Below are 24,291 nucleotides of genomic sequence, written 5' to 3'. Positions count from 1 at the left end.
TTCTTTGTATACTATTCTGCATTCCCCATACCCTCTTGCATTATTGTTTTCTGGATTTCTCTTTGATTTTGGGTTTTGGTGCCATTGTGTGCGGTGGGTAGGGCGTATCTAAGGCAGGGCACATGAGTCGGAACCAGGGGAGATGAACGAAAGAAGGGGGGGGGGGTTTGAAAGGGGTGGTGTTTTGATGGGGAGGGGCTAAGGCAAGAGCAGGGTAGGGACGCGCAATGGTCTAGCTGGAAAACCAGGGAGCAGTGTGCAGGCCGTCGGGGTGATGTTGAGGACACAGTTTATTTCTTGTTAGTTTTCTATCCGGTGTCCCGGTTGGATGGTTGGACAGGTGGATGAATGCTGGGAACTGAGGGCGAAACGGGAAATGAACGGGCTTAATCCTGGAATACATCGAGATGGTTCAATCAGTGGTGGGCAACATGTGGGCTACGCCGTTTGAGATTTGGGTAGGTCTTTTACCGAAACTGGGGCTTGCAAGCTGCATCTGCAGGATGGGTAAGAGACCGTCAAAGAAGGCATTTACCTGGAAAAGGAAGTCCAGCGACATGATGCTGCCCAGAGAACTGCGACCGCATGACCTCCAGCTTCAACCAACCAAACCTGTTCGTTTTGAGGCGATACCAGCAAATCACAAACCCGGCGGTCTTTTGCACTCCGAGACACACATGCCCATTCTCAAATTTGATGCAGCCAGGAAATCTACGAGAGACTACAGCACAACCTCACACAGAAATACGCTCTTTCCAGAGCTCCAGGGTCACTTTCTCGGTCAACTCCGGTAAGAGTCGAACCAGGATAAGCTCCAGTACGCCGTAGACGAGATGCTTGTTGCAGTAAGCGTCCGAAAACACGTCGAGAATGCACTGCTCAATTTCCGTCAGGATCTCCTCGTCGTCGTCATTGTTGTTGTTGTCGTCTTCCTCGTCATCATTATCATCGTTATGGACATCATCGTGGTCGTGGTCTCTATCTTGGCGAGACATATTTTCGTCATCCTGGGGCGCCATGCCGGTCCTTGCTTCCTCGCTCGCACTTGAGGTCTTGGATGGCGGCAGCGGCGGCGACGGCCGTGGTGGATCAGCGCTAGCAGCAGCAGAACCTTGACCGCCGGTCTTCGGCCTCGGAACGGGAGCGGACCGCCGGGACCGGGGCTGGGATCCAGATCTTGACCGTTCTTGTTCTCTTGCTTGCGTTGTTTGTATTGGCACCGTTTCGACGGCGCTTGCTTTTTCCTTGGCGACGTCCTCTTTCGAGGACAATGAGAACGAAGGACGGCCCTTGCCCCTGTCCGTGTCCTTGCCGTTATTGTCCAGCTTGCCCACCGCAGCTGTCTTCGAATCTGCCGATCCTTCCGTTTTAACCCTGCTCATTGTCAAAACGGGATTAGCTCGCAGCAGGCCACCGCCAAAATACAGCCTTCCCACCCCCTTCGGAACAAGCGCCCAGAGCGCGCTAGCGCACCTGCGTCTTAGGGCGCGAAGCTCAACGTCGGAAGAGGGAGGGACGAGTGTCGGGTTGCCGGCAGGCATGTTGTTAGGGAAGAGGGCCCCCCTCACGGCCCGGAGGAGTGGGGGCAGGTTGGCCGCGGTTAAGATGTGCCGCCGAATGCTGTAAGATAGAAACCTGTCATTGAACCATAAGCATGATGGAACACTATGTCCCGTTTGTCGCCCTAAGAGGCGGGGATTGGAGGGAAGGCTCATCTGCGATCGTTCATGCGTGGGGGAGCACGGGCAAGAGGCCGTGGGCAAAAGGGGGGGAGAGGTGGAGGAGTTTGGCGTTGTGTCCGGAGTACTTTGGTACACAAATCTGGACATTAACGCCAGGGACAATGTTCGGATAAGCTGATGACAAAACTGATCCAGAACGGTGAAGACCGAGACAGGCGGAATGAATATCGAGATGGAAAGCGCGGCACTGGCCGCCAGGATTGGCAAGGCTAGTGAGCATCGCTTCGGCTGAAGCGGCTTGTTCGCACGAGGAAGTCAGTGCTTCCAACTTGGGATGCGGGGGATCAGGGGAGCATGGGCCACAAGAATCTGAATTCTCGCGTCATGTTCGACGTGGAGGAGCTTTCCCATGATGGCCCCAGCCGGTGTTCATGCACCGCTAGCCCCAATGGATGGACACGAACCCCGGAAGAAGAGATCGTCCCTGCTGAGCCGCTAGCGGAGCGTGCAAAGGGTCCAATGTCTCATGATGTGACCTGTCATCCGCTCGGCAAACTGAGACAACCTCGGCCATTTTTGCCCAGAGATGCTCCGTAACGCTAACCGCACATGGGAGCGCCTGACCGCGGCGATCTTCCTGTTGAAGAAAACGCCGGCCAAACGGCGGCCCGTGAGACGGTGCGAAACACAGAAGCCAAGAGCCCAAGGATTCCTAAGGATTCCTGTGGATTCAAGTGAAGACGGGGGCTGGAATGATTCCACTGTCGCCCAGGCTCTTGGACCCCTGTTCCTGTCTCCAGCGCGGCGCGTAAATAGAGCTCGTAGATGGACCATCGGGCGAAGCCCCGCGAACCTCTTGTGCAATCGGAGCCTACCAAGGCGATAGAGCGCTGCGATTGGTCCAAAATTGATATGCAGGCTGTCAATGGCAGGCCCACGATAAGAAGCGTCCTGCTGCGGGTCGCCGGTTTGGCCGCATGACTTGTGGGAGGTGTGTAGCACTGCATTCAAACTTTCTCAAGGCCTTGCGCCAGTCAAGCGTTGGCGGATGCACTGCATCTAGTGACCCCCTCTTCGCGAGGAAATCGAAACAGGCGGTTGTGAAGCGTAAAAGGCTTGTTCGTAAACTTTGCGAAGCTCCCGTGTTGCCTTGCACTTGCAACTTCTCCGACTGCCGGAAACTGATTTTGATTCGCAGTGTGGACTGATGTAATCAGATCCAGTGACCGGAAGCGCATGCGGCGTGACAAAGCCACGTCGCCAGAGGAATGTGTTTAGAATGGAAAGAATCAGAACTCTCTCTTACCTGTCAAGTGCGCTGTCGAAGCCGGCGACTCGCCCTGGCCTCATGACGGCGATCCACTGCAACAATGAGATTGCGCCGCGTAGCCACGGCATTCGGATGTCCAGCTCGGCAAGATTTGATAGAGCTGACCAGCATCGAAAGGCCAGCACAGGCGTGCTGGGCGGGTGCAGATTCGCGGGGCTAGCAGGGTCAGCAGCCTCATGGGTGGTTCCGCGTTGGGCTGCTCCCTTGGCGCTCTCACCGTGAGAGACCCGCGAGGGCAACGAGCCGGAAGTCATCAAGATCGTGAACACCGTCCTGATGAATGAGACGGCGAAAAAGCACCACTGCAGACAGGTATAGAACAGGGCATGGACCGATTGGCGTAAGCGCGTTCTGACGTCCGAAGATGTGTTGCTCCGTCGCCGTGAGCGCTCCTGTTGCTCGGCTCCCTTCCCGGCCCCGGCCACCCTGGCCGCGATGATGAGGAGTTCCCATATGAACCATGGCTGGGAAAGTCTGTCGGCTACTGCATTGCCGAGGATTAGCTCCGATAGTATCTGGCCAACCAGGGCTGTCAGACAATCGTTCTGAAGGTCTTCAGTAGGGAGTAGAACGGCCAGGAAGCCATCGACTAGCAGCTGGCGGTAGGCTGCTTCGTTCTCCGCCTGCGCGGTGACGCTTTTGGAGTCCTCTGGCCGGGGAACCGGGGAGAGGGCTGGTAGCGGGCACAGCGAGTGATAGACCTCGCGTGGGTCTGTCGCGACAGGCGCTTGCGCCATAGGATCGTGGGCTATTCGGTAGGCTGGGGGGCCCTGGGGTGTCAGCCACATCACTCGGGTTCATTTATTCGTTCATGACTAGCGGCGCGGACGGACCAGTGACATGCTTGTCGAGAAGGTCGGGCAGTTCGTCGAAGAGCAGGCTCTCCAGGTCGATCGTTCTCACTCGCTGCTCGAGAGCGCGCGTTATATGGGCAATGATGTGGACTATCTCGGCGACGAAGGTCTCGTCGGCGGTGATCTTGGCGTACCAGCTCTGGACGAACTCCCGCAGGATGATGGCGATGAGGGCGTATAGCTGCAGGTCCACATCATTGCGACTCGTTAGGGGCGGCAACAGGCCCTCGATTGAATCTGGCGAGCCCTTGCCCTTATCGGCTTGCTGGGGACAGAGGATGCGGCGGACCAGGAATGCTGTCGCCTTGTCCGAGAGCGGATCGGCGGATGCAGGGCGGCCGCCACGGCGAGGCAGTCCTGGTTGCTGTGACTTTGCAGCACCTTCGTTTGGTGCGTGAGGCTGCTGGCTGGGCCGCGACTTGGTTGCTGGGGCGGACTCGGATACGAGACTCGAGGTGCGGGATGCCTTCGGCCGAGGAGTCGGGTCACGAGCCGGTGGAGCTTGGTCCGGTGGAGGTTGGGCAGCTGTGGTTGTCATGGCGCTGAAAACTCTAGCTGGGAACAGTTGGCCGTCATGTCAGCTTTCTTCGCGGGCGCTTTGTGGCATTTCGCTGCCTGTATCGGAGCGAGCGTTGCCCTTTCTTGGGCAGTCGCAGTCCGAGGAACAGGCACTTAATTAATGTTGAGGCGGTGGCTTATCGAAATCGGCCCCTGCACTAGTTTTGCATACGCCTTCGTTCCGATATGGCAGGCGGTATATACCTTATGCATGTAACGGATCTTTCCCAATCTGTACTTCATGAACGTCGAGTAGCCAGAAGAAAAAAAGAAACAAAAACAAAAAACAATCAAAAAAGAAAGAGAGGCAAAAACAAAAATACGGGAGCAGGAAAGAGAATACATACACGTGTAAGTTAGGGTCAAGGCGGAAAAGCAATCAAGCAGGTCAAGAAAGAAGAGAGTCGAGCGAGAAGCAGCAGTGGGCACTTGCAGTAAAGACAGCAATTGAAAAGGATAGTAGTTATTCAACCGAAACTTTCCACACCAATTTGGCATCGCGATGACCGAAAAGAGCATCCTCTTCTTTGCTAATCGGACGCACGTGTACGTAGCATTTAGGGATTCAGAGTTCCACGAGTACGGAATACTTCGTAGTCTCACCGCGATCCTTGACTCGGCTGGCGTAGCCGTGACCGGCATCAAATGGAGCCTTCCAGACAAACAGCACCGTGATCAAACAGAACCGGATTCTCGTCGTTATCAAATATAGGAAAGGGCAATAGCGCATGAACGGATATACGCACTCCACTGTCATATGCTCACTTCTTGGTACATCAGTTCTTTATACAACGGCCGAGAAAGTTGGCCAACCTTTTGTAGTACAAGAGAGTCGTTCATGAACTGGGCAAAAAAAAAAAAATATACTACACTTAATCATCCGCAGACTTGCGGGTAGTCTCGTACCTGTAACGGATATCGTAAGCGGATGGCAACGCAACGATGACCAGGAACATATCTCACCTCTTGCCCCTGAAAGCCCACACGCCCCAGTTGCCGGCGCTAACGTCCTGAGGGTCTAGATCGTTCAGGTCCCAGCGCAGACTGCGGAACCTGTTCTCACCGGGCTCCAACAGCACGTCAAACTCTCCAGCCGCCGTCTTGTTGACCCAGTTGATATCGCGCTCCATGTCTTCTTGGGTGTAACCGGTAACAATGATGGGTGCTTTAGTCTCCAAGAGCATCGGGAGTGATTCCTCCCACTCGTGCGAGCTGGCTGGGTGTCCCAATCCGGGGTGGAACATGACAAAACAATCAAAGTACGGGTCGTAAGGGTAGAAGTAGCCGGTCTTGTGAATCGTGTGATAGTAGTCCACAATAGTGCTGATCTTCAGGGTCGGCCATACTCGGTCCTCGACAATGGCGCCGAAGGGGTTCGTCGGAGTCCGCGGAGGGAGTGGGAACTCATCGTCTCTGTTGAGCATGCTCTCCGGACCGATGAAGATCAAGTGTATCCTGGTACGAGGGAAGAGATGGGCCAGCTGGATCCAGACGTCCCGAGGGAGTGAAGACTCGGCTCGGGCGCCCAGAACGAAGATGCGGACGGCAGGTGCCTCGACCCGAAGCTTCTTCACGTCCGTCCCAGCGCCCGTCAGCGGCGGGTGGAGAGTGTACCGTAGAGCTTTCATGGGTCAGCTCTTCATTCAGATACGGAAACCTGCGCCAGGGCTACCTACCACTAAGACTCTTGATTCCTTCAGGGGTAAGCCTGCCGCCAGGCTTGATGTTGTAGGGACTTAGCTCGTGAAGGATGCTCCCGATAGTAACAGGATACGTCAGCAGCCTCGTTGCCTGCCTCATGCTCCGGTCATCATTGATGGCATTAAACTGCCGCGTGTAGAGGAAGGTGTCCCAGTTGCTCATGTTGACCAACGCCTCTTCCAGCTGCGCGCCCGCATATTCGAATTCGGGGAAATGGCGGCCAGACCGGAGGTCATGGTCGTCCTCGTTGACCTGGCGCAGGGTGTCACAGATTTGGAGATGCGCCTCGTAATCGTCTGCCCAGTGCTCCTTGCTGCAATAGACCGGAATGCCGCAGTCGGGACACTCAAAATCGACATGCGCAGGCGCCATTCCGCCACCTGGCTGGTGGTCATGGTGAGGACAGCGGGCATGCTGTCGCATAAAGGCCGCCCGCCTTCGAATATCAGGAATAGGGGAATTCGTGAAGGAGTGGAAGAGCTCGTCTGGAGCCAGAACCGGTTTTGACTGGAACGGAGACCTGGGGACGGTCGAGCTACTTTCGGCTCGCGCTACGCCGGAGGAGAACCGCCCGGGCGCGGTATTGAAACTCCTTCCCGCAACAGAGGCTGGAATGCCACCGACCTGCTTTGTCCCAGAGCTCCTTCCGGAAAGCGGCCGTCGTTGTTGCCGGGAAACCCGGTGAAAGCCGATGGCAAGCCCGTTTCGAGATTGTAGTGACACCGAGCACCGTGTGCAAATCCTCGACAGCGCTGAGCGCGCTGCGAGTTCTGCTGGGAGAGCCATCGCAGTCTCGCTCTCGGTCGGGTGGTGTTACCAACGTTTTTGACGATGGGTCTTTTCAATGCTCGTATGGAGTAGATGCCGACCTGCACGCGGACCACAGTTACCCGATGGCTTCGCCTGGCCCAATCAGGGCAGCACCAGCCACTTGAGACCAAGCCTGTGTGGCACAGTTTACGGATTACGGATTAGTTAACGTGCACCAAGCTACGGTTGTGGCACGCTGGGTCCATTAAGAGAGGCGGGACCCCGCCCCACACCCTGCAGAATCCAGACATGGCTGGGGCACTGGCCAGCTCCAGCTTTCGATTCTTTTTTTCCGCCCGCTGCTTCGAGCTTGCTTCGAGCCAGCAAAAACGCCAAACCATCAACAGTCGCAAGGCTGCAGCGCCCCTCCAACACAGCAAAGCCGCGCCGGCTTTCTGCGCACCCCCGGGAATCATGGCGACGACATCGAACATGTTCCTGTACTCGCTGACGATCCAGCCGCCAACAACCATTACGCAGGCGTTGCTGGGTCAGTTCTCGGGGACTAGGGAGCAGCAAATCATCATTGCCTCGGGCTCGCGCCTTTCTCTGTTGCAGCCCGACCCCAGGCAGGGCAAGGTCAACACTCTGTTGTCGCATGACGTTTTTGGCATCATCAGAGCCATTGCCTCATTCCGCCTCGCCGGCAGCCACAAAGGTGAGTATCCTCGCCCAACCACCCGCACCCACCGTTTCTCGGACAGTTAGTGATTCTCGATCCGCTCCGCAGCTCTGGCGGGATGATCTTGGTTTTAGAAACGCGTGGTGGCTTGCGGACCGCTCACGGACCTCCCTCTGTGCGCCGAACTTTGCTAAAACGCGTCTGCACCTTTAGACTACATTATCCTCGCCACAGATTCCGGCCGCATTGCCATCATTGAGTACCAGCCCAAGACGAACAGATTCTCGCGGATTCATCTCGAGACCTTTGGGAAGTCGGGAGTGCGTCGCGTTGTTCCGGGCCAGTACCTGGCTGCCGACCCCAAAGGGAGAGCGTGCTTGATCGCTTCAATCGAGAAGAACAAGCTGGTTTACGTCCTGAATCGAAACGCGCAAGCTGAGCTGACCATCTCGTCGCCGCTTGAAGCCCACAAGCCAGGTGTTTTGGTTTTGTCCCTTGTTGCGCTCGATGTCGGTTACGCCAACCCGGTCTTTGCGGCCCTTGAAATCGACTACACCGAAGCCGACCAGGACCCGACAGGCGAGGCAGCCAAGGAGACCGAGGCCCAACTCGTCTACTACGAGCTTGACTTGGGCTTGAACCACGTTGTGCGCAAGTGGTCGGACGTCGTCGACCCGACCTCGTCCCTCCTTTTCCAGGTTCCGGGAGGCAACGATGGCCCCAGTGGTGTCCTAGTCTGTGGGGAGGAGAATATCACGTACCGCCACTCCAACCAAGAAGCCTTCCGCGTTCCCATTCCCAGGCGTCGCGGTGCTACCGAGGACCCGCAGAGGAAGCGCACCATTGTCTCGGGTGTGATGCACAAGCTGAAGGGCAGCGCAGGCGCCTTCTTTTTCCTGGTTCAAACAGAAGACGGCGATCTAATGAAGGTCACACTAGACATGGTCGAAGACAACGATGGTAACCCGACTGGCGAGGTTCGTCGTCTCAAGATCAAATACTTTGACACGATACCCATCGCCAAGAGCTTGTGCATCCTGAAGAGTGGCTTCCTCTTCGCAGCCAGCGAATTTGGTAACCACCACTTTTACCAGTTCGAGAAGCTTGGGGACGACGACGACGAGCAGGAGTTCACAAGCGACGACTTCCCGACAGACCCTCGGGCATCGTATAACCCCGTTTATTTCCGCCCTCGCCCCCTGGAGAACCTGGTGCTTGTGGAGAGCATCGATTCGATGAACCCTTTGGTCGACTGCAAGGTCGCCAATTTAACTGGCGAAGATGCGCCACAGATCTACGCGGTCTGCGGAAACAGGGCGAGAAGTACCTTCCGTATGCTGAAGCATGGCCTGGAGGTGTCGGAAATTGTTGCGTCCGAGTTGCCGGGCACGCCAGCGGCGGTCTGGACAACCAAGCTCACCAAGTATGATGAGTATGACGGCTACATCGTGCTGTCCTTCACAAACGCAACACTTGTCCTGAGCATCGGGGAGACGGTTGAAGAAGTCACTGAAAGCGGTTTCTTGACCAGCGTGCCCACCCTGGCTGTCCAGCAAATGGGTGAGGAGGGGTTAATACAGGTGCACCCCAAAGGTATTCGGCACATCGTCCAGGGGCGCGTCAACGAATGGCCGGCTCCCCAGCATCGATCGATCGTTGCTGCTGCGACGAATGAGAACCAGGTCGTAATCGCCCTGAGCTCTGGCGAGATTGTCTACTTTGAGATGGATGCCGATGGGTCTCTTGCCGAGTACGACGAGAAGAAAGAGATGTCTGGCACGGTGACGTCCCTCAGCATTGGCAAGGTGCCCGAAGGGCTGAGGCGGAGTTCGTTCTTGGCTGTTGGCTGTGACGACTGCACAGTTCGCATTCTCAGCCTTGATCCCGAGTCAACGCTGGAGATGAAGTCCATACAGGCCCTCACATCGGCGCCATCATCGCTTTCCATCATGTCTATGGAGGATTCAACCGGCGGCATGACGTTGTACCTGCATATCGGCCTTCATTCTGGAGTCTATTTGAGGACCGTCTTGGATGAGGTGACCGGCGAGCTGACCGACACGCGGCAAAAGTTTCTTGGGCCGAAGCCCACAAAGCTGTTCCAGGTCTCTGTGCAGAACCAGGCGTGCGTTCTCGCGCTCAGCTCGAGGCCATGGCTTGGCTACACCGATCCTATTACCAAGAACTTCGTGATGACGCCGCTAAACTATTCCGAGCTTGAGTATGGTTGGAACTTCAACAGCGAGCAGTGCTTGGAAGGCATGGTCGGCATCCATGCGAATTTCCTCAGGTCAGTCCAGCCTTTTTGTTTGCTCTGACTCCTGTTTCATGATGAGAAAAGGGATACCTACGCTATGCGCCATGAGGTTTTGATTACAACCGAGGTTGTATCAATTGTTCCTTCTGAGAACATGCGTTTTCGCTAGCACACTTACGATCATTCTCGGTTCACGGCATATGCTGACTGGTCAATAAGGATCTTCACAATTGACAAGCTGGGCGAAACCATGATTCAGAAGTCAATCCCACTCACCTACACCCCAAAGAGGCTGGTGAAGCATCCTGAGCAGCCGTACTTCTACACTATCGAATCCGACAACAACACCATACCGCCCGAGTTGCGGGCGCAACTCCTAGCTCAGTCAGGGGCCGTCAATGGAGATGCAACGGTTCTGCCGCCGGAAGATTTTGGTTACCCCCGGGCAACGGGCCGATGGGCATCCTGCATCAGCATCGTGGACCCGCTTGGTGACGAGCCCAAAGTCTTGCAAAGGATCGACCTTGAGGGCAACGAGGCAGCGGTGAGTGCCGCCGTCGTTCCCTTTGCCAGTCAAGAAGGCGAGAGCTTCCTCGTTGTCGGAACCGGAAAGGATATGGTGCTCAACCCACGCAAATTCACCGAAGGATATATTCATGTGTACCGGTTCCACGAGGATGGCAGGGAGCTTGAGTTCATCCACAAGACCAAGGTCGAGGAGCCTCCCCTGGCTCTAATTCCATTCCAGGGGCGCCTCCTTGCTGGCATCGGCAAGATGCTCCGGGTTTACGATCTCGGTCTCCGGCAGTTGCTCAGAAAAGCGCAAGGGGAAGTAGCGCCGCAACTCATTGTCACGCTCCAGACTCAGGGCAGCCGGATCATCGTGGGCGACGTCCAACAAGGCGTAACATATGTCGTTTACAAGCCGGAGAGCAACAAGCTGCTGGTCTTTGCCGATGACACCATCAACAGGTGGACTACGTGCACCACCATGGTGGATTACGAATCAGTTGCTGGCGGCGACAAGTTCGGCAACGTCTGGATTCTTCGTTGCCCCGAACGAGCCAGCCAGGAGAGCGACGAGCCGGGCTCGGAAATCCAGCTGCTCCACGCCCGTAAATACCTCCATGGCGCCCCGAACCGCTTGGACCTGATGGTGCATTTCTATACGCAGGATTTGCCCACGAGCATTGTCAAGACCAACTTGGTAGTGGGCGGACAGGACGTGCTGGTATGGAGCGGGATCCAGGGCACCGTCGGTGTGCTGATTCCGTTTGTCAGCCGCGAGGATGTGGACTTCTTCCAGAGCCTGGAGAGCCACATGCGGGCTGAGGACCCGCCGCTCGCGGGGCGCGACCACCTGATCTATCGCGGATACTATGTACCTGTCAAGGGCGTCATCGACGGCGATCTCTGCGAGAGGTTTAGTCTGTTACCCAACGACAAGAAACAGATGATTGCTGGGGAGCTGGACCGCTCGGTGCGGGAAATCGAGCGCAAGATTTCGGTATGCTTGATCATCCTTCCTTATTAATCTGCTTTGAGAGGGAAATGCTAACCCAACTTTGCAGGACATTCGGACACGATCTGCTTTCTGAGTTGGATGACGAGCAAGATGGACATGTGTGTGTTGGACTGTGGAACGGGCAGTGTATTATGACTTGCAAGCGGGCGGCGCTCTAGGAGGAATCGGCGTTTAATGTCACATTAGCTGGAAACCTGTTTTGCGCGTTCGTTGGAACCCATCTATCTACCAGAAGTTAGCTTAAGTGAAAGTGGAATAAGACGAACGGCTTGTACCCTTCTTCCTTTGCTTCATCCCCGGTTCCAATCCTTCGAAGCTCTTTCTCGACCCTTCAACCAACCTAATAGGGACCCTCGTCCCCCTCCCCTACTTCCTTCACTATCCCTAGACAACAGGCTCCTGCTACTCCTATACCTCCCCATCCCCTTCTTCTGGCCGGCTTGTAAGGGGTTCCTCCGCTCCCATTCGGCATCCTCACGGTGCCGCGCGACCGCCTCTTCAAAGTCGTACCCGCTCTGCTCCAGGTAGACAACCGCCGCGTCGTAGTCGGCCTCCTTGCAGGCTACCATGAAGCGCCGGATCATCTTCTTGCGCCCCCGCTCGGCCGCGTCCTCGACCGGGTGCGGCGACAGGCTCGCCTCGCCACTCGCGGGGGTGCCGTCGGGGGCGCTGCCGCCGCCGGCGGCGGCGATGATGTACGCGGCCGGGATCAGCACGGTGTTCCGAGCGGCCAGCAGGTAGTCGGCGTCGCTGGGCAGGTTGTTGTGCCGGCGGAGGACGGGGAGCGGGATGCCGTAGCGGAGGGAGATCGATGCCAGGGTGTCCGGGTGCGGGTGCGGGGGATGGCGAAGGTGATGGATCGCGTAGCCGGCGGGGGCGGTCGCTTTCTCGTCTATCGCGGGTGGTTGCTTCGGAGAGCTGGGTCGGGGCGTCGACGAGGAGATGGTGGGGGAGGAGGAGGAGGAGGAGGAGGGGGAGTACGGTGGTGGAGGGTCTGCTGGCTCGGTTGTGTTGAGCTTGACCTTGATTGTCTGGGCGATGGCGGAATATGGAGGCGGATGATCGCTTTCTGACTGCAATTCCGCTTCCGCTTCGCTTCGCCTCGGCCGGACCTCGAAGCGGTCGCTGAGGGGAAGAGGTGCGCCTGAGGTTTGGCAGTAGGGGCAGTAACTAGAAAAGCGGGGGTTGTTCTGGAGGGAATCATTAGCCCGGTCTGAAAAGCGGGAGGAGGGACGGCCGGCGTGTGGAATCCCACATGTATGCAAACACCGCAGATGATACGACCGCAGCAACTTAGACGTCTGCCATCGGGTACGGGCTTCTCAGACGGGGAAGAGCTGGAGACGCGGGGCACGGCCGGGAGCAGGGACGCGCAGGTACAACATGTTGGTTGGAACATGGTTGCAGTTCAACTGGAAACGTCTAGAGAACAGCGTATCTGGATGGTCTCGCTGTTTCTGTGAGGGGGTTATGATGCGCCGGAGATCCAACGACTTATCGCGTCGATGGCGACTGAAGGCGAGGTTGTGGCAGCAACCGTTGAGAGAGCGGTTTCTTATCGATAATGACGCCTCCCCTGGGGTCTTTGGGGCAGCACGTACAGTACGTGCAGAAGACAAGACTCCTACCCATTCAGTAGTAAGGTTGTTCCATGATTGTTCAGGTACCAGCTGTCACACCGCACTACGAGCAGGTGAGGGAACATCATCTGCTCCATTCACAACTCGGAAGTTCTTAGAGAGCAACTCGGAACCTGACGAGGCCCCTGCTAAGGATGCGGGCATCCAAGAGCGTGGATACGCTAAACAGTGCAGGACCCACATCTTTAGAGGGCTTCTTTGCTGGCACGGCGAATGTTCCACTGGGCTGTACGGAGCTCCCCACAATGCAGGCTGCGGGGGGTCAGAAGCAATGGGCCGGTCAAGGCCCTGTCAATTGGACCTCGACGCTGGACACCGCCCAGCCGCAAGGGCTGGTGCATTCAGATCGCAGCGCTCACCGTCCCATGTGACCGGCTGCCAATCGGCGCTTTTACCTGGGCGGTGCGGCCGCGTGGTTGGAATCGGGAGACTGCACGTTGCGACCAAGGCAATTGGCGGACTTCCACGCCTCGACAATGTCCGTGTCAGCCCGGCAGGGGGAGGGAAAGCTAGATGGGCCCACGAATCGGCGGACGGTCCGACGCTCTTCCCCCCGTTCTCCGAGTATCACGGCTTTCGCCACAACGGAGGCGTTGCTCAACCCGCCAGTGGAAATATGTCTGTAACGACCCGGCTGCGGGGCTATCTGCCCCAACGGTGGGGCGGCCTGGGTTTGACGGTCTTGCCTATCTCAAGGCGGGCAGGCGGGCAGGCGGGTAGACAGGCTAGGAAACGCGCCTTCCGGGCACCGGTGAGAGAGCGCGGTATTTGAAGGGAAGGAACGCCCAGTCTCCGTGCGAAGTTCGGCTCCAGAACATACTTGTCCCTTTCGAGAAAAAAGCACCCCAAACGAAACGGCTTCTGGGAGAAAAAAAAACCCTGTCTGTCTAGTGGTCCCGAGCCTGTTAAACATTCCCGCTATGGCGGTAGGTTTGTTCGCCGATGCCACGGAGCGTCTTGGGACGGAAAAAAAAGGCTGATGGCGTTAACGATGCTACCACCGTCACAGAACTCATACCCTCAGATCGTTCTCTTTGGAGACTCGCTCTTCCAGGGTACCGCCGATGTGTCCGGCGGCTTTTCTTTCCAGGCTGCTCTTCAGACACGTTAGTAACACCGTGACGCTGCCGCAGTGTTTGAGCGTGGTCCCGAGGTTAACATCTGCCTGTCCTAGAGGTCCTACGCCGGTTCGACGTTATCAACCGCGGCTTCTCAGGATACAACACATCCAATGCCCTAAGCATACTTCCGCAGGTCTTTTCACCGCCGACACCCGGTGGACCAGAACTCAAGTACTTGGTGAGTCTTGGGCTTGCCGGCAAGAGGCGTGCAGCCAAAGCATATTGACCACGACTACCCAAGTTCATCCTCTTCGGCGCCAACGATGCAGCCGTCCCGCTTCCCACCAACTTTCAGCATGTGCCCCTGGACAAGTACAAGGAGAACCTTGCCCGCATCATCAACCATCCCATCATCACGGCGCACAAGCCCAAAATCTTCCTCGTCACACCACCACCCTTAGATGAGATTCGCGTGACCGTACTCGACCGGGCCAACGGACATCCCTCCGCGGCAAGGCGGACCAAGGTTAGCGCGGCTTACTCCGAAGCCGTCCGGCAGGTCGCTGCGGAGCACCCCGGTGTGACGCTGATAGATCTTCACAAGGCGCTCATGGACAGGGCCATTGAGATGACGCCGGGCTTCGACCCCAAGGGCCCGGCGCTGGGCGATCCGGAGGGCGGCGTTCGCGGGTACCTCGAGCATCTGCTTCCGGATGGGCTCCACCTAAGCACCGAGTCATACCGCATCTTCTACGATCTGGTGCGGCCCCATATCGGCTCTGAATGGGCTGGAACCAAGGACGAGGACAGAGTTGGGTATGTACTGCCGGACTGGCGTAACGCGCCGTGGCTCGAAGAAGACCAGCACCTCCGAGGCAAGTCTCTATAAGGCGACCACGGGAATGCCTTGAGCAAGTCGAGCGGCAGCATTGCAGGCTCCGGCTCTTCGCACGGTGCTGGTCATTGATGCAAATGGCGGATGGATCTACTCGTCAATTGGGTCTTGAAATTGCGGTGTCTTGTGGCGCTCTCCGCCTCTTCTCGGGATCAAGGTTTCATTAAGCCAGCCAGCCGCATGGATGGCCTACCACAGTAGACTGCATCCTCACGCCTTGAAGGACGAAAGCACGTGGGAACTCAAACGACAAATAGTTTAGCAGTTCTGATGAGAGCTTACCGCAATGGAAGACGGTACTTGCGCAATGCAGGCAGCAGTCGATTTCAGCACGTGAAAGAATTAAGTGAGAATGACGTTGAGGGGAACGGCATGCCAGCCAACTGAGACCTCCCAACCAACGAAGGAGCTAATAAAGCCCTTCCTTTGTTTCGTTGAGTGGAAGAGTACGGTACACTACCCAGGTCTCAACAATAACAGGGGCTGTAATAGGGTTAGGGTTATCATTCCTGGATGCTGGCTGGCTGGCTGGCTGGTTGCTCCCATCTAGTGTAGTTAGTGTATCCCAGCCATGCCTGCCTGCTTTAGCAACCGATTTACTCCGTACCATCCATCCAACTGCGCCGCTCGCGTTTTGTCTTCGATCCACGGGACTTCGCATCCTGCGTTCACATCCATCGCACCTTGACTTCAAAGCCCTATCGCTCAGCTTCCTTCTGACGACTTCACGAACCACCACACGAAACTACACGATCCTGGTGCTCTGCTCGAGATCCCCTGTCTCGAGAGTCGCGAGACTTGCAACCCTGCCTTGATCACGACGCTAGTTCCCATCCCCTCCTTCCAACGGCGATAGAAAACCTCCGATAGTCGTCCCAAACGCCGATTCTTGTCACCGACGGTATCCTCGAACTCGCCAAACGCGGACGCTGACGCCACCACCCGTCTCGTGAACCTCGACCCCCAGAGGCGGAGAGGATTGATTGGATTCGGCGCGGGAGAGTCGTCGCTGAAGACCTGGCGGTCTTGCGGGCGATGCGGGGGGAGGCGGACCTCGAGAATTGATAGCATCAAGGATCGAGGTCAGAGACAGCCACCACACTTTGCCGTTACCGCTGCCGGCATTCCCAGTGATCCACGGAAGGGCCAACCCTAGTCGACTGCCCGCCCTCTCTCGCGTCCGCCCTGGCACGGGGGCTTCGGCTTCTACTTCGGTCGTTTTCCCCCCCTTTTAGCTCGTGGGCATGGATCCCGTCTTCGTTGTCACCCGCGAAGAGTTACACGATGTTCAGATGGAGCTGAAACGCATCCACCATGTCCAATTGGTGCATGGGGAACGACTCCGCTCGCTGGAGAAACGTCAGGCCGACGATGCCGCGCTCAAATCCGTCTGGAATTCCCCGTTTCCGAGCGTTCTGGGGGGGACGCCGCAGCATGGTGTGTATCGCCCAGTTTAGCGCTTGCTCGATTTTTTTGAGCCGAACTGATACCATTGCAGGGCCCGTGCATATGCCTGCCACGGAGTTGATCGACGATCTCGATGACGAGGACCAGAATCTGCTCGGGAGACTGCACCTCGAGACGGACGACGAACCGATCCGGAGGGGAGCGGCTTCGCGGGCGAACAGTGTCCGATTCGACGAGAGCGCCCTGCACGGAGCGAACTTCGGTCATGGCGGGCGCCATTCTGGTGACTTCGGTCCCAGCCGCCCTGGGAGCGGCTTCGGCGGGCACCAGATGGAGCGGACATATTCCCATAAGTCAGACGGTAGACACAGCTCGGCCGGACACTCGGTTCACTCAATGCATTCGGGCATATCGGGGCGTACCAGCAGCCTCGGTCTGGACAGTAACTTTATGATTGGCGGCCATGAGGATGATTCCGCCCTAGATATGCCGGAGCCACCTCCCGTGCTGTACATTCTGGGTTCGCCGCCATCCATCATCCGCTGCTGGCTGACGACCAACTTCACGTCCGCCGGCTTGTTGTATGCCGTGGTATGTACCGGGTCTCAGAAGTCGACGGTCGAGTACTCGCTACTGAGGGAGCTGGACCTGACCAACAACATCCACCGGGATGTGGACGGCGCTCACAGGATCACGCTTCCCGTATTTTTGGCTGAGGCGCGCGTCACGCAATCAAATTCCAGGTCTACCAGCCCAGGGCCGCATCTTCCCAGCATAACAGCTTCGTTTGAGGTGACGGGCATGGACCAGCAGGAGACCCCCGAGTCAAGGAAGGCGATCCGTATCTTCATCGGCAGCCATACGTTGCGCCTGCATGGCGCCGACATCCTGCTGTCCCGGAACCTGATGACGCTGTACGGCAGTGACCGTGACAAGCTTTCCATCCCGTTTGTGAGACCCGAGGACGACGCCGTGTTTAAGAATCTCGCCACCACCAACCTGGTGTCGAGCAAGCCTAAGCTGAACGCCGCCGCCCCTGAATTCATTGCCGGCGAGAAATCGGTAAACGGGTCCGTTCCAAAATCCAAGGAGCAGAATACCTCGGCGTCCAAATCGGCGGAAAGCGGCTCTGAGGAAGTGCTGTCGCCAACTTCCCCCTCGAATCAGCCAACCAAGACGGGAGCTACCAGTGCGGCATCCGAAAGCGGAGGAGAAGCTGATAAGCGGGCTCCGGAGCCAGGTGCGCCGCCGCTGTCGTCCGGAAAGGAACCCTCTGGGTCAACCGAACCCAGCCGTCGAGAATCCAACCCTGCCCTCCGGACACCATGGCGGCAAACGGCGGCCGCCCTTGCGGACAGCAGCACGCCGCTGAGCGGGTATCAGCCAGCTGCGCGGTCCCGCAACATGAAGGTTCTCAAGCCGACCAAGTCCAGCAGCGGCTCATCGACCAGGACGGGATCAACACACGATCCCACGCCCGGAACGCGTCCCAGCGCGGATCAAAGGCGGAAGACGCAGGCAGAGGGCGGCTCGGGGGCGGTCAACCGGGGAAGCTCGAAGCGCGCCGTGAGCGTATCTGCCTTACCCGGCCTTGGAGAGGCGAAGCAGGCAGCGAACGGCCAGGAACCGACGGCAAAGGGCCCGTTGGTGGCTCCGTCAAAAGATAACCCTTTGGGAAGCGCGTCGGCTTTCTCCTGGATAGCGCCAACCAAACCAAAGGGGCCCCCTGCGGCTGACTAGACGGGGGATCACACCCATTGCCGATACGAATAGCTCGGATCGGGGCGGTTCAAGTGATCCAATACTAGATGACTTGGCTGGGCGGTGGACGAGTTGCAACGGCCCAGTTGGGGGGACAGACTAGCGGCGAGTGTATCACAGACATGAAACGAGAACAATCAATCAAAGGAAAGCAATCTTTTTAAGGATGAGATTCAAAACCCTATATGGACTCTCGGCAACATCCTCTACTAGACTCGCCTCTGCCCTTTCCCCCTTCCCCTTTCCTCTTTCCCCAATTCTCTCTCTCTCTTTTTTTTTTTTTTTTTTTTTTTTTTTTTTTTTTTTTTTTTTTTCCAATCCGGTTGCCCTTTCCGCCTTACATCTTGCTGCCCAGCAAGCCTTTCAGCGCAGCCCTCGTATCCCCCACCGTATCCTTGACCACCCCAACAATCTGCTTGAACTCTGGAATCTTGGCATCCCCCATGCATTCGTAGATCCAGCTCTCGCTGGTCGTGACCACGGCGCCGGCCTGCCGCAACCGGTCGAGGGCGATGCCGACCTCTTCCCGGTTGGAGCTGCTGACCCCATCGGCGAGGATGTACACCTTGTGGCCGGCGGCGAGCAGGTCCAGCGCGGTCTGCGTGACGCAGATGTGCGACTCGATGCCGACGATGGCGACCTCGCACCCGGAGGGGGAGGGGGAGGACGGAGAAGACGAGGCGAAGTGGGGATGGGACGAGATGGGGTCGAGCCACATGCTGAAGCGCGTCTTGTCCACGTCGGCCTGGACGAGGGCGCCCGCGGCCGCCAGGAACGGCTGCAGCTCGGCGACGGTGTCGCCCAGGCGGGGGCGGTTCTGCGTGGTGACGAAGATGGGAATCTTGAGCGCCGTGGCGGCGATGAGGAGCTTGCGCGCCGTGAGGATGCTGCGAGTTAGAAGGGGGGACACGGCCGCGGCAGGAGGCGGCGGCGCCCCAGTTTGTGTGAGTGTAATGATGTAGAAGAAGGGATAGAGGGAGGTTTTTTTTATTCTCCTCATACATACAACTGAGAAGAAGAAGGGGAGGGGGAACAAAAGAACAAAAAAGGGGAGGGGGCCATACACTTTGTCGAACTCGTAAATGGTGGGCCGGAACTTCTCTTGGATGTCGCAGACGCTGTGGGACGTGGGAGATATGATGGTTGGCCTCACTGATCTCTGCCGTGTTTATTTCGACAGGTCAAACTTACAAGACGGCAGGTCTCTCTATCGTTATTTACGAGTGAGTGAGTGAGTGAGCAGTCGAGAGCAGCAAGACGGAGCGGAGAACTTACGGAACCGCCGTTCAGGGGGAGGTGTGGTCATGGTGGGCGATGGTAACTACTGCTTCTTTTTCAGTGAGTAAGTTGAGGATGACTTGTCATTCGAAAGCGATCACCGGATGAACATCTGGTGTCGAGTCCGGAGCTCGTCTTAAAGCGGGCGGATGGAGCTAGCTCCGTGGGTCCCCTGTAGCTGTAGGCCAAGCGCGGGGCAGCGGATCGGAGCCGAGCGGGACGCGAACTTTGGGGTAACTGCATCCGGGGAATGAGCCGACTCTACCCCGCATTCACTGTGGCAAACCGAGTTCTGGGACGCTGGCACAGAGAGGGACCAAAGAAATAGGGGCCCGGGGAGTTCTTGTTACGCTCTACATCTACTCAACACCGCGGACTTTCGCTCTCGCAAGCCAGGCTAAGTCGTTGCGTGCTGTGGCTTGCCTGATGAGATACAGCTCGTCCAAGAAGGCCGGGACAAAAGTTCCCGGCCCCCTGACTTCGGGCCGTTCGGCAGCGAGCTCGGCCGCAATCTCAAAGTGCAGGATAGCCGCAACAACGGCCGCAAGCCTATCCGTCTGGCGCGATGCAATCGCGGCCGAGATGGCTGTGCCCAGCGTACAGCCCGTGCCCGTCACCATGCCGAGATACTCGTGGCCGTTGTCAATGGCGTATGTTCGAACGCCGTCGCTAACAAAATCCGTCTTGCCCGTCATAAGGACCACGTTTTTCTCGCGACTCGCAAGTTCCCGTACTAGTTTGGCCTTCTGTGAGGCATCTAATGTGCTCGTGCTGTCAACGCCCCGTTGCTGCTCCTTGCTGTTGCCAAACACCGTCTTGATTTCGCCCTCGTTTCCCTTTATCACGTCGAGGTAGCCGTTGGCCATGATCATCTTGACGGCTTCGCGTCGAAGGGAGGTTGCACCGGCACTGCGGGCGTCAGCTTTTTTCGCGAGCCTAGATGAGGGTGTAGGCAACATACCCCACGGGGTCAAACACGACGGGCCGTCCTTCCAGATTGTACGCCTTGAGTGCCTTCACGTAGTTTGCCAGCCCACTGGGGTCAACTGATCCCATATTGATGACTAGAGCCCCTCCAAGCTTGCACAAATCTGCAGCCTCCTCGCCGTAGCCGGCCATGATGGGCGATGCGCCGACGGCCAGGGCCACGTTGGCTGCAAAGTTTTGCACAACCTGACATGTGTTAGCACAAGGAGCCAGAAATCGTAGCCCAGCACGCTTACGAGGTTGGTCATGTTATGAGACAGGGGCGTGGTGTCGTGAATTCTTCGAATGACGGGTGCTGCCAGGGCAATCACGGCTTTGCCGTCAGCATCAGCCGACAGATCTCGGCTGGTGTCCAGTGTAAAGGCTGGAGGACCTCTTGACAGGGCAGCGAGGTTCTTGGTGGCAGCTTCTGGATCGGCAGCCGCCATGATAGCGCTCACAATTGCGACGCCGTTCAGAACCTTATTCGGGGCGGCACACTGGTACAACACGCGCTGTAAGTTGGACGCGTTGATGCCGCCAATGCAGACCGCCGGCGTGTTATACCCTGCTTCAGCGATCCTTCTGAGGATCTCGCGCACGCCAGCGGTTCCAATGATATCTTTGGTGTTGGTCTTTCTAAACAGTATGTGAGCAACCCGGCAACTCCTGAAACCACCATAGCAGCAGCAGCAGCAGGCAGTAAAAGCAAATATTGAGGCACTCACGTCGCTGTGGCATAGACGGTGCCAATGCCGAGATAGTCAGCACCGCCTTCACATGCCTTGAGTGCTTCCTCAACGGTGCTGACCGTGACTCCGATGATCTTGTCCGGCCCTAGGAGATTTCTTGCGGTGGACAGCTCTGCAGCCCGGTGTCAGCGCAGCAACACACACACACACACACACACAGACACGCGTACACAGACCGACATGTACCGCTTTGCCTCGAGGTCTCAAGAAGAAGAACGGGAACCACACTCACCCATGTCGTCCTGTCCGATGTGGACGCCCTCACAGTCGACGGCGAGAGCCACGTCGACGCGGTCGTTGATGAGCAACGGCACATTGTACTTGCGCGTGACTTGCTGCATCTTCTGGGCCTTTGCGATGATTTCGGCCGTGTCGCCCTTCTTCTCGCGGAGCTGGACGATGGTGACACCCCCCTTGAGCGAGGCCTCGACAACCTCGTTGAGGTCCCTGTCGCCGAGGATAGCCGGGGTTGAGTCTGTGACCAGGTACAACCTGTAGTCAACCTGTGGCTTGCCCATTTTTAGCTCGGTTACGGGAGGCTGTTGGTTGGATTCGGCAAGTGGCCGGAACACACTGGTTCACAATGAATGGTCGGTTTTCGGGGAGGGATTCTTGAAACCCGGGAAGCTTGCAAGTCCGGGACCGGATGGTGGGGTGGTGGATATAGATAGCGCGAGCGTGCTGGAAGGAGGTTCCGGCCTTAGTGGGGCAGGTGAGCTTCCCGACTTTCATCATTCCTTCCCCATCCATCACATCGAAGCTTCTGCATTAGGAAAAAAAAAAGGGCAGGAGAAAACATAAAATGTGTAACTCGATTTCATCTTCTGCTACCAGTGCTTCTTGGGCTTTTTTTTTGGCCTCGTCCTTTCACCATAGCTAGGTCATTTCCGTTCCCGCCATACCTCACCTCCCGTTCTGCTCAGGAGCTCTCCGGCAAGATAAAGAAGGTCGTGATTGATCTGGCTGCGACTGACCCTGAGATGGTTCCATCACCTGCCACCGTCGCCGGCGTAGACTCGCATTTTCTCGTGTTGTCAGACACAAACGCCTGCACCGCGGCTGCGCCGGGGCCTCCAGAGATCTTGATGCTCACGTTCGCCGCCGACCCCCCCGAGCTGATGGCAATGACCGCAATCGTGCCGTCTTCGTTTCTGAAGGCCGCCGTGCGCAGTCCATTCCCCCCGCCGCTGACCCCCACCCGCACAGCCCCGGGCCGCACGTAGCGTGACCAGTTGGCAAAAGCCCACAGCCTGCTCGACACTTCGTACGTGTTGGTCGTGTTGTCCACGCGGATGAGCTTCTCATTGGTGTTTGGGTTAGGCCACTGGACACCCTCCCAGTACAGGTAGCCCGAGATGTTGGCGTTGACGACCGCGTTGTAGATGTTACTGGCCCACGTCAGCCCCTCGCCCGCGCCGCCGTACGAGTACCAGGCCGTGGTCCAGGCCCCGTTGAGGTCGCACTGCTCCGACAGCCAGACGGGAGCCCGCGAGCTCATCGGCCCGCCCGGGCCCCCCGAATACGTGTGCGAGGTCACGGTCCCCAGCAGGTCCTCGGCGCCGGCCGACCGGATCTGCGAGACCATGCTCACCTGGTTGTTCCAGCCCATTGAGTCGCAGCACACGATCCGTACCCGGTCCCCAAGCCCTACGGCCTCGAGTGTTGGGTGCAGGATCTTGATGAAGTCGGCCGCCTGGTTGCCGTTGGATTGCATTGACGCGTAGCTGGCGCTGTAGTCCGGCTCGTTGAGGAACCCCAGGTGCGTGATGTTAACGCCTTCCTCCGCGTAGAAGCCAATGTAGGCCACCAGATAGTTGGCGTACGCCTGCCGCCAGTCGCCGGACGCACACTGCGCTCCCGGCACCCCGCAGAGGGTGCCGCCGTTGGTGTCGCGCCCGTTGGTCTTCATGTACCCCGGAGCGCTCCAGGCGTCTACAGCGAGCCAACCGTTGTTGATTAGAAGCCACGGACCGGCCCAGTTACCTTCTTCCCAACGGAGCACTTACCGGCGTAGATATTCTTGACCCCATACAAGTTCACTGCCTGCTGCGACACCCACAGCTGCCCGCTGTCCTTGCCGTCCCACATGTACTGGGGCTCCGCGTTGGGGCTCCCCGGGTTGTTGGGCGCGATGGTGTTCATGAAGTCCGAGTTGCTGTTGGGCGACGACCCAATGCCATTCCGCAGGATGCTGAAGCCGGCCCCCGTCGTCCGGTTGAAGAGCAGGTCGAGCAGCTCTCGCTGCTTGGTCTTGTCCGACATGTTGGTGATCAAGTTCGCCCGCTGGAACGCCAGGCTGAAGCCGAATCCATCCATGCGCTGGTACGTCTGGGAGAGGTCGACCGTGATAGTGTTTGCTTGGCGTGCTTCGATAGGCCTCTCACTGGGGGCTGCGGCGGCGCCGCTCATGGCTGCCGCCACCGTGAGGAAGGTTCCGGTGAGGTGCATAGTCCGTTAACAGTGGCTTTGTGAGTGGTTACGTTTATGGGAGAGCTCCTGGAGGGTGTTGACGCGGGTCGTCTCGAAGCACGCATGCCGCAGACATGCCGGTTCAAATAAGGGCGGGTTTAGGAGTGATGGTTTCTTCTCTTCTGTCTCTCTTTCGTTCCCTCACAGTCCGTTCGTCCAGATTAATTGGCTTCTGTGATGTGACCATTTGAAAGCCAGTGCCAAAGGGTTCTCAAAATTTCCCTCGTTGCCCATTCAGCCACGCCAGCATTTGTTAGGTTTCCATCGTAACATGGCATACTTCCGTTTGTCCAGGAAGGAGGGTCGTGACATCGCCAGAGTTCCTGCGCCTTAACCAGCCAACGGAAGGGAGTGGTTCGGAGCTGGGCAATAAAGAACGCTGTGGTCTGGTGCGTCTGCTGGTCGTTGGTGTACCAAGTAGTTGTCCGGCTGGCTGGTTGGAAACCGGCCAACGGACGGGTAAATTCATTACCTCAACCGGACATCGTAGAAGGGTGGAGTAGGGACCGAAAAATAAATGCCCGACGCAGCATACACTGCAACGTGCTTCGGGATTAAATCTGTGTCGTTTTGACTTTCCCTTACCCCAGGTTTCAACTGCCGTCTTCTGTACAGCTGAGCGGAGGCAACCATACCTGTGGCATTCAGGGCCTTGGTAACACCACGTTCGTCAAAGCCCCATAAAGACAGAACCCATAAACTTGCAGCACATGAAAAGAATAT

General features: G+C 57.4%; 10 protein-coding genes across 10 annotated transcripts; 3 read left to right on the top strand and 7 right to left on the bottom strand.

The window, feature by feature from the left end:
* Positions 1–734: 734 nt before the first annotated feature.
* Positions 735–1,541, bottom strand: MYCTH_49020 (uncharacterized protein; the record flags this gene model as incomplete). Its single annotated transcript, XM_003662899.1, has 1 exon — positions 735–1,541. One exon carries the CDS (start codon positions 1,539–1,541, stop codon positions 735–737), a length of 807 nt encoding a protein of 268 aa, XP_003662947.1.
* Positions 1,542–2,836: 1,295 nt separating this feature from the next.
* Positions 2,837–4,529, bottom strand: MYCTH_2304197 (uncharacterized protein). The gene is made up of 2 exons (XM_003662898.1): positions 3,846–4,529; positions 2,837–3,772 (listed from the first exon to the last, which is right to left on the bottom strand). Exons 1-2 carry the CDS (start codon positions 4,402–4,404, stop codon positions 2,985–2,987), a joined length of 1,347 nt encoding a protein of 448 aa, XP_003662946.1. The 5' UTR covers positions 4,405–4,529; the 3' UTR covers positions 2,837–2,984.
* A 687-nt stretch (positions 4,530–5,216) lies between these two features.
* Positions 5,217–6,983, bottom strand: MYCTH_2304195 (uncharacterized protein). Its single transcript, XM_003662897.1, has 3 exons — positions 6,101–6,983; positions 5,388–6,045; positions 5,217–5,330 (listed from the first exon to the last, which is right to left on the bottom strand). Exons 1-3 carry the CDS (start codon positions 6,909–6,911, stop codon positions 5,297–5,299), a joined length of 1,503 nt encoding a protein of 500 aa, XP_003662945.1. The 5' UTR covers positions 6,912–6,983; the 3' UTR covers positions 5,217–5,296.
* A 213-nt stretch (positions 6,984–7,196) lies between these two features.
* MYCTH_2304190 (uncharacterized protein) lies at positions 7,197–11,521 on the top strand. The gene is made up of 4 exons (XM_003662896.1): positions 7,197–7,593; positions 7,771–9,847; positions 10,034–11,321; positions 11,386–11,521. The coding sequence occupies exons 1-4, from the start codon at positions 7,350–7,352 to the stop codon at positions 11,410–11,412; spliced, it is 3,636 nt and encodes a 1,211-aa protein (XP_003662944.1). The 5' UTR covers positions 7,197–7,349; the 3' UTR covers positions 11,413–11,521.
* Positions 11,522–11,538: 17 nt separating this feature from the next.
* On the bottom strand, positions 11,539–13,051 carry MYCTH_2304187 (uncharacterized protein). Its single transcript, XM_003662895.1, has 3 exons — positions 12,595–13,051; positions 11,615–12,529; positions 11,539–11,564 (listed from the first exon to the last, which is right to left on the bottom strand). The coding sequence occupies exons 1-2, from the start codon at positions 12,736–12,738 to the stop codon at positions 11,630–11,632; spliced, it is 1,044 nt and encodes a 347-aa protein (XP_003662943.1). The 5' UTR covers positions 12,739–13,051; the 3' UTR covers positions 11,539–11,564; positions 11,615–11,629.
* A 601-nt stretch (positions 13,052–13,652) lies between these two features.
* On the top strand, positions 13,653–15,014 carry MYCTH_2304184 (uncharacterized protein). Its single transcript, XM_003662894.1, has 4 exons — positions 13,653–13,905; positions 13,969–14,085; positions 14,154–14,278; positions 14,342–15,014. Exons 2-4 carry the CDS (start codon positions 13,971–13,973, stop codon positions 14,927–14,929), a joined length of 828 nt encoding a protein of 275 aa, XP_003662942.1. The 5' UTR covers positions 13,653–13,905; positions 13,969–13,970; the 3' UTR covers positions 14,930–15,014.
* Positions 15,015–15,591: 577 nt separating this feature from the next.
* On the top strand, positions 15,592–18,082 carry MYCTH_2092357 (uncharacterized protein; the record flags this gene model as incomplete). The annotated part of the gene is made up of 2 exons (XM_003662893.1): positions 15,592–16,372; positions 16,434–18,082. The coding sequence occupies exons 1-2, from the start codon at positions 16,180–16,182 to the stop codon at positions 18,080–18,082; spliced, it is 1,842 nt and encodes a 613-aa protein (XP_003662941.1). The 5' UTR covers positions 15,592–16,179.
* Positions 18,083–18,175: 93 nt separating this feature from the next.
* Positions 18,176–19,431, bottom strand: MYCTH_2304177 (uncharacterized protein). The gene is made up of 4 exons (XM_003662892.1): positions 19,379–19,431; positions 19,295–19,310; positions 19,168–19,221; positions 18,176–18,990 (listed from the first exon to the last, which is right to left on the bottom strand). The coding sequence occupies exons 1-4, from the start codon at positions 19,407–19,409 to the stop codon at positions 18,441–18,443; spliced, it is 651 nt and encodes a 216-aa protein (XP_003662940.1). The 5' UTR covers positions 19,410–19,431; the 3' UTR covers positions 18,176–18,440.
* Positions 19,432–19,626: 195 nt separating this feature from the next.
* MYCTH_2304176 (uncharacterized protein) lies at positions 19,627–21,759 on the bottom strand. Its single transcript, XM_003662891.1, has 5 exons — positions 21,332–21,759; positions 21,076–21,211; positions 20,605–20,986; positions 20,343–20,554; positions 19,627–20,290 (listed from the first exon to the last, which is right to left on the bottom strand). The coding sequence occupies exons 1-5, from the start codon at positions 21,615–21,617 to the stop codon at positions 19,741–19,743; spliced, it is 1,566 nt and encodes a 521-aa protein (XP_003662939.1). The 5' UTR covers positions 21,618–21,759; the 3' UTR covers positions 19,627–19,740.
* Positions 21,760–22,018: 259 nt separating this feature from the next.
* On the bottom strand, positions 22,019–23,508 carry MYCTH_101800 (glycoside hydrolase family 30 protein; the record flags this gene model as incomplete). Its single annotated transcript, XM_003662890.1, has 2 exons — positions 22,019–23,031; positions 23,106–23,508. The coding sequence occupies 2 exons, from the start codon at positions 23,506–23,508 to the stop codon at positions 22,019–22,021; spliced, it is 1,416 nt and encodes a 471-aa protein (XP_003662938.1).
* Positions 23,509–24,291: the final 783 nt, after the last annotated feature.

Source organism: Thermothelomyces thermophilus, chromosome 3 (assembly GCF_000226095.1).
Source record: "Thermothelomyces thermophilus ATCC 42464 chromosome 3, complete sequence".
NCBI lineage: Eukaryota > Fungi > Ascomycota > Sordariomycetes > Sordariales > Chaetomiaceae > Thermothelomyces > Thermothelomyces thermophilus.
The sequence above is the reverse complement of the archived record's forward strand: the minus strand, read 5'-3'. Positions and strand labels throughout refer to the sequence as shown.

What these genes read in the sequence shown, in the direction of transcription:
- MYCTH_2304197 (XM_003662898.1), bottom strand. Translation starts at nt 4,404, where the DNA reads ATGACAACCACAGCTGCCCAACCTCCACCGGACCAAGCTCCACCGGCT. An exon ending in TCTCGACAAGCATGTCACTG is followed by an intron (nt 3,773 to 3,845) that starts GTCCGTCCGCGC and finishes AGGGCCCCCCAG; the next exon opens with CCTACCGAATAGCCCACGAT.
- MYCTH_2304195 (XM_003662897.1), bottom strand. Translation starts at nt 6,911, where the DNA reads ATGGCTCTCCCAGCAGAACTCGCAGCGCGCTCAGCGCTGTCGAGGATT. An exon ending in AGGAATCAAGAGTCTTAGTG is followed by an intron (nt 6,046 to 6,100) that starts GTAGGTAGCCCT and finishes GACCCATGAAAG; the next exon opens with CTCTACGGTACACTCTCCAC. An exon ending in TGGGCTTTCAGGGGCAAGAG is followed by an intron (nt 5,331 to 5,387) that starts GTGAGATATGTT and finishes TATCCGTTACAG; the next exon opens with GTACGAGACTACCCGCAAGT.
- MYCTH_2304190 (XM_003662896.1), top strand. Translation starts at nt 7,350, where the DNA reads ATGGCGACGACATCGAACATGTTCCTGTACTCGCTGACGATCCAGCCG. An exon ending in ATCCATGCGAATTTCCTCAG is followed by an intron (nt 9,848 to 10,033) that starts GTCAGTCCAGCC and finishes CTGGTCAATAAG; the next exon opens with GATCTTCACAATTGACAAGC. An exon ending in AAATCGAGCGCAAGATTTCG is followed by an intron (nt 11,322 to 11,385) that starts GTATGCTTGATC and finishes CCAACTTTGCAG; the next exon opens with GACATTCGGACACGATCTGC.
- MYCTH_2304187 (XM_003662895.1), bottom strand. Translation starts at nt 12,738, where the DNA reads ATGTTCCAACCAACATGTTGTACCTGCGCGTCCCTGCTCCCGGCCGTG. An exon ending in TCTGCGGTGTTTGCATACAT is followed by an intron (nt 12,530 to 12,594) that starts GTGGGATTCCAC and finishes GATTCCCTCCAG; the next exon opens with AACAACCCCCGCTTTTCTAG.
- MYCTH_2304184 (XM_003662894.1), top strand. Translation starts at nt 13,971, where the DNA reads ATGCTACCACCGTCACAGAACTCATACCCTCAGATCGTTCTCTTTGGA. An exon ending in CCAGGCTGCTCTTCAGACAC is followed by an intron (nt 14,086 to 14,153) that starts GTTAGTAACACC and finishes TGCCTGTCCTAG; the next exon opens with AGGTCCTACGCCGGTTCGAC. An exon ending in GACCAGAACTCAAGTACTTG is followed by an intron (nt 14,279 to 14,341) that starts GTGAGTCTTGGG and finishes CGACTACCCAAG; the next exon opens with TTCATCCTCTTCGGCGCCAA.
- MYCTH_2304177 (XM_003662892.1), bottom strand. Translation starts at nt 19,409, where the DNA reads ATGACCACACCTCCCCCTGAACGGCGGTTCC. An exon ending in ATTTACGAGTTCGACAAAGT is followed by an intron (nt 18,991 to 19,167) that starts GTATGGCCCCCT and finishes TCTAACTCGCAG; the next exon opens with CATCCTCACGGCGCGCAAGC.
- MYCTH_2304176 (XM_003662891.1), bottom strand. Translation starts at nt 21,617, where the DNA reads ATGGGCAAGCCACAGGTTGACTACAGGTTGTACCTGGTCACAGACTCA. An exon ending in CTCATAACATGACCAACCTC is followed by an intron (nt 20,555 to 20,604) that starts GTAAGCGTGCTG and finishes AACACATGTCAG; the next exon opens with GTTGTGCAAAACTTTGCAGC. An exon ending in GTCGTGTTTGACCCCGTGGG is followed by an intron (nt 20,291 to 20,342) that starts GTATGTTGCCTA and finishes TGACGCCCGCAG; the next exon opens with TGCCGGTGCAACCTCCCTTC.